Below are 8,992 nucleotides of genomic sequence, written 5' to 3'. Positions count from 1 at the left end.
AGCCGAACGTGTGACCCGGGTACCCCCAGATCGAATAGTTTGAACTGGAGGCCCCTATGCCACACGCAGTCGAATGCTTTTGAGACGTCTAGGAAGATCGCAGCGAAGTATTCTCGTCGCTCTACGGCGTCCAGTGCTTCTTCGACGACTCGGAGTAGCTGATGCGTGGTGGAATGGTTTCTGCGGAAACCGAATTGTTCGTCCGGCAGTGTCCTCTCGTCGTTGACGTGTCTCAGTAGTCTTTTTTGCGTAGATCCTTTCAAATACCTTTGAAAGTGCAGGTAGTAGGCTGATTGGCCTATAGCTATTTGGTTGTTTGGGATCTTTGCCAGGCTTGGGTATCGGCACTACTTCTGCGTGCTTCCAGGTTATGGGGTATTGCCCGGTACTCAGGATATTGTTGAATGTTTTGGCCAGCAGGGGGGCCGCTGCAGGTGGTAGTTTCAGCAAGAGTGTGTTCGTCAGCATGTCTGGTCCGCCTGCTTTCTTCGGGTTTGGTATTGCAATTTGTGCTGCTACCTCTTCTGTCGTAATCGGTTCGATTACGTCGTCTTGGTCTTGGTATTCCAGGAATCTTGGAAGTCTTTCTTCCACCATATCAATGTGCTGGTGGTCCACGGGATCTTAGATTGGTTGAAAGTTTCTTTCGAAGATGTCTGCCAGGGCATTTGCCTTGTCGTTGGGTGAGCAGGCTATGTCGTTTCCCACCTGTAACGGAGGTATTCTTTGACCTTGCCCTAGTAGGTGTTTGGTGATTTTCCATATTGACTGGTCATTGAGATTTAGTGCTTCTACTTTACTTGCCCAAGACTGGATTCGGTGTGCCTCAACTTTAGCTTTTATTTCTCTCTGCATTCTATTGGCTTCTCTTTTCGTGGTTGGGTTTCTCGTGTCCTGCCATTCCCGGAGGCAGCTATTCTTTCTCGTGATGAGATCCCTTATTTCTCGCGGAAGTGGTTCTGCATGATTTCTGGGCTGCGTTTGTCTCGTGGTGGCGGCTTCGACCGCGTCGATGGCTTTGGTTACTATGTGCAGCAGCGTCGTGTCCGCACCTACTTCGTCTGGGTCTGGGATATCTTCCAGATCGTTGGCTAGCAGTTCTTGGTAGGTTTCCCAGTTTACTTCCCTGAGGTCCATCTTTGATTCCTCTCGTGGTGTGGCTTCCATCTCAAGGTCAAAGATTACTGGGATGTGGTCAGAGGACAGTACACGTCTTGTGCTGGTCGTTATCGTGTAGGGGAGTCCTTTGACTAGTGCAATGTCAAGGACATCTTCTCTTCTGTTTGTGGGGTAGATGGTGGCTGTATGTGGCGCAACTGTGATAGCGTGGTTGCGCTCCGCTGCCATCAGGAGACGACGTCCGCTGATGTTGACTAGCCTGCTATTGCATGCAGTGTGTTTTGCGTTATAATCTCCACCTAGGAAGGAATTACCTGGCATGGAGAGCAGTGTATCGATGTCTTGCGGTTGAAGATGGCCTTGTGGAGGCCAGTAAACTGCTGCGAACATTATTGGCCCTTTACTTGTTTTTATCTCCACCCCCGTGGCTTCCATTGTTTGCAGCGAGGGTAGCTGTATTTGGTGGTGTTGGAGGTGTGCACCAACGTAGACGGCTGTACCTCCTCCTGCTGTTAGTCGGTCGTTTCTGTAGCTTTTGTAATTCGCTGCCCTGACATTGACTCCTGGTTTTAAGTGAGTCTCTGTTACCAGGCAGACGTCGATTCCTTCTTCTTACAGGAATTCTCGGAATTCACCCGCTTGTTGGCGGATGCCGTTGGCGTTCCACAGGCAAACTCTTAATCCATGTGGCCTAGTACCCAAGTTGGTTCCTTGGGTTGGTCGGTGGGAGTGCCTGCATGGCAGCTTGAATTGCAGCGCTTATCTGCTGCGGGATGTATTTCACAATGGCCTCCATTGCGGTTGTCATTGCCACTTGCACAGCCTCCAGGCACGCGGCTGCGTTGTCCTGGGTCATCGGGTTGGTTGCAGTGGTTGGTTGCAGTGGTTGGCGCGGGGTGTGCTGGTTTATTAGGTGTCCATCTTCTTCGGACTGCAAGTGATGGGCGCCTCCTCATGATGGCGGTGCGGCTGGCGTTCGTTTGTGACGCCTGGTCCTTGATGGCGTTGTTGTCCTTGTCCGACAGCGTCGATGGTGGTGCTGCCATGGGTGTGGTGATGGCGGCGGTAGCCCTCGTTGTTGTCGGGGTGTCTTTCGTGGCTTCCGTGACGGCGGCTGTCTGCCTGGCGGTGGTGACGGCGGCTGTCTGCCTGGCGGTGGTGACGGCGGCTGTCTGCCTGGCGGTGGTGACGGCGGCTGTCTGCCTGGCGGTGGTGACGGCGGCTGTCTGCCTGGCGGTGGTGACGGCGGCTGTCTGCCTGGCGGTGGTGACGGCGGCTGGCGGCTGTCGGCCTGGCGGAGGTGGCGGCGGCTGCTGCTGCTGTGGTTCTGATTGCCGCTGGCTAGGGACCGACGTTCCGTCTGTTGTGGGCTGCAGCGTTGGCAAAGGTGTACCCTTGCCTTGTTGCTGCGTTGCGGTTGGCGTGCCTTGTACGCCTTTACAGCCTCACATCCCAGGTAATTCCCTGGGTGTTGCTGTGAGCATCTGGCGCACGTGGGAGGCGTGTCTTCGTCCTTTGTGCAGTTTTCCGTGGGATGGTTTCCTGCACATCGCACGCATTTGGTCTGCATCTTGCAGTTTCTTGCTATGTGGTCTATTCCTTCGCAGTTATAGCCTTGGACCACGTTTTCCTCTGGGCTTTTCCAGAGTCACGTCCACGTCCCTAATAGCGCTGATTTCTCTGATTCTTCTGTTCTCAGGGGTATCAGCCGCTATTATTTGGAACAGTGGGGTGTCTTTTTTTCGTTTTTGGTGACTTTACCTTTGTCTCTAGCTCTGCTTGCAGGTTTTCTATGGTAAACCTGTAAGGGAGCCCTCTCATGACTAGGTTGATAGTTTTCACGGGTTCGGAGGAGTATGTGTAGTATTCTAGTTTCTTCTCCTTCAATACTCCTAAGACCCGAGTGAAGTCGTCAAGCGTTTTGGTATAGAGGCGATATATATCGTTTCCTGCTACCTTGAACCGGATTGGTTCGTTTGTGATTTCTTGTATCGCCTCATGCAGCTCAATGTACGGTTTGTCGTACTTTATTGTGATGGGGGGAGGCTTCCTGGACTTGCTGGGTGCGTTTGCAGCCGGCGGCGTGTTGCTGCTCGTCTGCTCGCTGGTGTCCAGTACTTGGAAGACGTTACTTAGCGGCGGCGGGTCGGCGGTAGTGATACGCCGGGGTGGCGCCGTTCTGGGGGCCCTGGTGAAACCCTCGGAGTCGGTAGTCCCCTTGGCTCTCTTGTGGATGCCCACTGGTTTGTCTTCTGACGTAGGGGCGGCGGGCGGAGTCTCGTTCTTCTTCCGTTTTCGTGACTCCTTCTCGAAGTCCATAGGTGTCGCTGCTGTGGGCTCTGGCTGGCTGGCGATGGCGGCTGCTTGTCCATGCCGATGGTTGTCAAGTCGTCGGCTTGCGCCGATCGGGACTGTGCGACTGCTGTTTCTTCTTCTCCTGGGGTGAGCTCCAGGTTGGGGTAGATCCCCAGGACGTACCTGAAGCAGTTTCGTGATTCCACTTCTTCTGCCTCGGCAGCTTCCTTTAGAACACTTAGGAGCTTTCTCTGATCTTCTAGGTAGTTATCAGGAGAGGGGGAGGGAGGTTTTAGTGTTTCCCTGTCCATGGTGGCGTGTGGAAGTAGGGGCTACAGAAGATCGATCTATCTGGCCTAGTGACCGCGGGCTGGTCCCACACGAAGGGTGGTGCACTGCGAATTGTTGCTGAACAATTCCCAGGTCAACCGCGCTAAGTGTACTGCAGATTGTCCTGACAATCTACAGTCACATAGGAAGAAGTTGCAGCAAGCTGCAGGACCTGCGAGTCGAAAGACTCTTTCACGACAATTTTGCTTTTCCACACAGGGTGTGTGGTAGATGCTGCAGGTTCTTCAGCGCCGTCTTCGTCTTCGGAGTCTTCCTCTTCTTCTCGGTGGTGTTCTTCGAAGAGGAGATGAGAGCTGGTGGAGGCAGCTTGCCACCGAAGTGGCTGCTTCGGCCTCTCGTCAGCGTCTGAGCTGTAGCGGCGAACGGCACGCTACTTGTACCGTCGGTTGCGCCCTGGGCGCGGACCGTGGTGCGTAGAGAGAGCGCCGAGTGGTGGGGGGTAGCCCGGCCAATCGGAGCGCGGCACGTCTACGGAGGCTGAGTCAGGAGAGCAGAGAGCACAGATGTCTTCTCGCATCGAATCCTAGACTCGAACTGGCGGCGGCTGGAGGAGCGCTTTTTTTAATAGGAGGTGGAGCCCCTCCACGCCCACACCGGCATGATGGCCAACACAAAAGGTCTACTGCCATCTCTGCATAAGGGTTAGTATTCACTAAAGTGAGGTGTCGCAGGATGTGGGTACTGCGATGTTTGCGTACGTCTGGCTAGGATTAACCATTAATACGCGCTCATCTGGAGATAGATTGGGGCGAAATTTAACGAAGGGTAGCGGTTTTAAGGGCAGAGGAAAAAAAGTGCCAAGACAAGAGCCAAGGGGAAAAAAACCTCTGCGATTGTTAGGTCGGGTGGTAAGAGCAGTAGCGGTTGTCTTGCTCCCTGCGATAGGTTGTGCAAGGATAGGCTTTGTTAGTAGTGAGTATCATGCATGTCGATACCTTGACGTTGTGCGTTTGTGCTGCTCGGCGGCTGGCGCTGGGTGCTGGTGCAAAGTCCTCGTTCAGCGTCAGCAACCTGCAACAGTTAGGTTTGTTATCGATCTTGTGTCCGATAGGTCATATACCGGAAGCACAGTGTGAGGGAATGTTGGCGGATTGTTTGTGCGTCTGTGGGCGAGCTCGTCGGTGTCCCTGCTGTGGCCTGTTGGTCGGCTCTAATAGCAGCTGGTGGTTGCCAGTCAGTGTTGCTGATATGCAGGGGCTTGCCGACGTTTGTCGCTGTTGGCGTATGTTAGTTTACCATAGCTGGCTATGCCCTAGCTAGCAGTGTCTTTGGCCGCTTGTGCTTCCGCCTGTGGTTGTGATCGTAGTTTCCCAGAGTGAGGATGAAAGGATTGTTCGGGAGTCTCGAGTTCCTGTATAGTCGTGTGGCGTGTTTTTGAATACTTCCTTGAGGGTATCAAGGCGGTATTCATGGTGAAGATCCACGGTGCATGGAGCGTTGCTAATGAATCGTAGCACTTTGTTCTGTATGATCTGCAGGCGGCGCAGTCGTGTAGGAGCTGCATATCCCCAGACGGGAGCTGCGTACGTCATCAGAGGTCTAATCAGTGTCATGTATAAGGACCTCGACACCCTCTTATTCAGTGTGCTTTCCCTGTTGAGCATTGGGTAGAGCTTAGGCCTCGCGTGCGCTCGGTTGGCAACGTATTCGATGTGGTCCCGCCATGTAAGTTTCCGGTCCAGCCAGACACCAAGGTACCTGACTTTCTCTCGGAAACGTATTGGGCGTGTATGTAGTGTTACTGGTCTACAGTGTTGGTGTTTGCGCAGTTGTTTCGGTCTGCGTGTGAACAGAACTGCTTCGCACTTGTCGACGTTCACTTCAATACGCCATCGCTCCAACCAAGGCTCAGCTGTTCTGAGTGGTGTCTGTATTCGTGAATTGATGTTCGACGGTTTCCAGTCTTGCGCGAGGATGGCTGTGTCATCCGCGTAGACGGCTAACGTCGTGTTTTGTGTCGCTGGGAAGTCATTAATGTACAGGTTAAACAAGATGGGCCCTAGGATGCTCCCTTGGGGTACTCCAGCTTGGATACCGTGTTGTGTTGATTGTTTATCCTGCACGTTAATGTTGAAACACCTGTTCGTGAGATATGAGTGTATGAGACGTACGAGTCCGTCTGGGAAACAAGCTTCGCTTAGTTTGCGTATGAGTCCGTTATGCCAGAGACGGTCGAAAGCTTTTTCGATGTATAGGAACACGGCCCCTATGGCTTTGTTCATGTTGTAGCCGTGTGTTATATGTTCGACTACGCGGAGGAGTTGTTGTGTTGTCGAGTGGTGATTCCTAAAGCCGAATTGCTCGGTCTTAGGGTGTCGTTGGCGATGCAATGCCTAGTGATACGTTTTAGTATTACCTTCTCAACAATCTTGCTGAGCGAACACAGCAGACTGATGGGTCGGTAATTTTGTGGGAGGGAGTGGTCTTTCCCTGGCTTCCTGAACGTCAGGACCTTGGCCGCCTTCAAAAAGTCAGGGAAGTGTTGGTGTGTCAGGATGGCATTCGTTAAGTGTGCGAGGTATTCTACGGCTTTATCCGTGAACTCCTGGAGGACACGGTTTTGAATGCCATCAGGCCCAGGGGCTTTTCTAGCGTTGGTGTGCTTGATAGCCCATGTGATTTCATTTGTGCTAGTACGTCTAATTTCGTTGCGCGAGGGCTGGGCTACAAGTCGTGTAACCTCCTGGTCCGTTTCAAGTGTGAATGCTAGGTCTGAAGGAACCAGATTCGGCATGAAGGACGCTGCAAGTCTTGTGGCCATAAGCTCTGCCCTTTCCGTCGCGGAGTAGGCCGGGCCGTCTGGTCCTTGTAACGTGGGAATGTAATGTTTCTCCCTGGTGAAGTGTCTGGCCAGCTGCCACACACCAGGACGTGTGGTATCCAGCCCAGCGAGTTTCTGTCCCCATTGCTCGTTTCTGAATGTTTGTATTTTATTCCGTATTATGCCCTGGAGTCTGTTGACGTGCAGTTTATAGAACGGGCGCCTGGTACGCTGCCAGTATCTCCTGAGGCGGTTCCTCATTGAGATAAGGCCCAGGATTTCCTGGGGCAGGGCCGTCGAGTGTTGTCTTGGTGTTGTAAATGGAATGGCGTCAGTCTTGGACGGCAGTTGTGAGAGCCTCCACAGCCTCATCGATTTGCTGTGTGTTGTTAATTTCGTGGGTGTCAGGAGTGCGACTATCAAGCGTTTCCTTGAACAGTGTCCAATTCGCAAGCTTGTAGTTATGCATCCTGCGTGGTTCGATGTCCTGCAGTGTCTCTTCCATGTGCAGTATTACAGGCATGTGGTCTGAGTCCAGATGGTTTTCAACTGTGAGGTTGAGTGTGCATGTGATGCCCTTTATGAGGGCTATGTCTAACACGTCTGGCCTATGTCGAGCCTGTGTAGGCATGAACGTGGGAACGTCTGGTCCAAGTATAATGTAGTTTCGGCTTAGTGCGTGCTCGTACAGTTTCTTGCCGTTGGAGGTTCGGATTCGTGAGTTCCAATCGGGGTTCTTTGCGTTTAGATCTCCAGCGGCGATTACCTGCGGTGCTATGTTGAGTACTGTGCTGATATCGCGTGTTACTATGTTTTTAGGAGTATTTTATATCGATATCAGTGTGGTGTTGGCTCAGTTGAACTTGACCCTGACGGCCGTGGCCTCTAGTCTTTCAAGCGCAGGGAGCTCGATGTTGGTGTGTTCTACGTCTCTGTGTATGATGAATGCCGTGCCGCCTGCCTTCCGCTCGGTCGGTACGATAGACGCAATACCCTGGGATGTTTAGTTGTTTGCAAGGCGTAAGCAGTATTTCGTTACAAGAGCGATTCGGGTACCCTTTCGCTCCATGAACGCGGCCATTTCGGCTTTTTTCCTTGCGATCCCGTTGGCATTCCAAAACAGGATCTGTGTGATTGTGTTTAAGTATTCGTTTCGGGGCTGGTGTGGTGTATTATCCATGTAGTAGTGTAAAAAGCGGTGTGATAGTGGCTTGGAAGCTAGTCCAGTTGAGCGTACCCGACATGAACTGCATGAAGAGTTGTGAGACACACCCCATAATCTTCGTGACTATTTCGGTGGTCGTGCGTCCGGGGAATAATGTTTCCATTATTCTCTGGAATGTTGTCGTAATGTTGGTCATGTCGACCTGCGAGTTATTGGTCGTGTTAACGGCCGCTTGTTCCAGTGTTGGCGTTTGGTGAGGGCTGGCCCGCGAGTCGGTTGTTCGTGTGGCAGTTGTGGGCGCCTGTGTATTCTCTGTGGTGAGTGGGTGTGTTATGTGGGTTGTTGAGTTGGTGTCCGGGTTGTATTCGTGAGTGTTGGTGTCCTGTTGTCTGTGTACTTGTGGTATGGTCGTGTTCCTTGTGCTGCGGCTGTTTCTCCTCCTCCTCCTCCTCCTCCTCCTCCTCCTCTGGCGCTGTGGTCGTCTCTGTGTAGGTGTGTAGGTGCGTTTTCTGTAGCCTGTGGTGGGCTGCAGTTCGCGATCTCAGGGGGTAGGGTGTTGTTGTTGCTGGTTTCGTGTGGTGTGCCCAGTGCGGGTGTGGTGTCAGGTCAGGTGTTTTGTTTGTCTGTTGTGTGTCTGTTGCTGGGGGTGTTTGCTGAGCGTGTTCTGAGCTCTGGGGCTCCTCTGACCGTCCCGCGCTGCTGGGGCTGCCAGCGACCACTCCAGCGAAGGATATTCCACTTCTTACTGGGCGCGGGGGCGGTTTTGGAACTGTGATGGCGGTAGGTTTCGCATGTTTCGCGACTTTGCGCCTCAGAGCTGCTTTGTAAGCAATGCAACCCCTGTAGTTTGCCGGATGGGCAGCACCACAGTTGGCGCACTTGCGAGGTGCTGTATGGGGGAGTTTGCAGCGTTGGGTTGTGTGACCGCCAGCGCAAATGCGGCAGCGGGGTGCGAGACCGCATCTGACACCCGCGTGCGCAAAGCGCTGTCAGTTATGGCATTGTTGGGGGTGCGCGGCGTGTTGTACACCTCTACATTGACGACCATGTGAAGAAATAGCCTTAACTTCAGCAGGTCGCGGGATTTGGCCGTGTCGGCCAATTCCGCCATGTAGTTGTGAGACGGTCTTGCTGTGCCGAACTCTGACATTCGGTTTACCCGAATGCACTCCCACCCGAGAGCAGAGAGCTCTTCGTGTACTGTGTCGGTCGGGGTTAGTGAGTCTATCCCCTTTATCACGTACTGCTGTGTTTTCTCCAGGACTGTCCTGTACATGAAGTGCTCTACCTTCCTTTCTTTG

General features: G+C 53.0%; 1 protein-coding gene across 1 annotated transcript; it reads right to left on the bottom strand.

Annotated features, from left to right (window-relative positions):
* Positions 1–1,796: 1,796 nt before the first annotated feature.
* LOC126204318 (proteoglycan 4-like) lies at positions 1,797–3,438 on the bottom strand. Its single transcript, XM_049938702.1, has 2 exons — positions 3,076–3,438; positions 1,797–2,525 (listed from the first exon to the last, which is right to left on the bottom strand). Exons 1-2 carry the CDS (start codon positions 3,436–3,438, stop codon positions 1,797–1,799), a joined length of 1,092 nt encoding a protein of 363 aa, XP_049794659.1.
* Positions 3,439–8,992: the final 5,554 nt, after the last annotated feature.

The sequence above is a fragment of the Schistocerca nitens genome, chromosome 9, assembly GCF_023898315.1.
Source record: "Schistocerca nitens isolate TAMUIC-IGC-003100 chromosome 9, iqSchNite1.1, whole genome shotgun sequence".
Lineage (NCBI taxonomy): Eukaryota > Metazoa > Arthropoda > Insecta > Orthoptera > Acrididae > Schistocerca > Schistocerca nitens.
The sequence above is the reverse complement of the archived record's forward strand: the minus strand, read 5'-3'. Positions and strand labels throughout refer to the sequence as shown.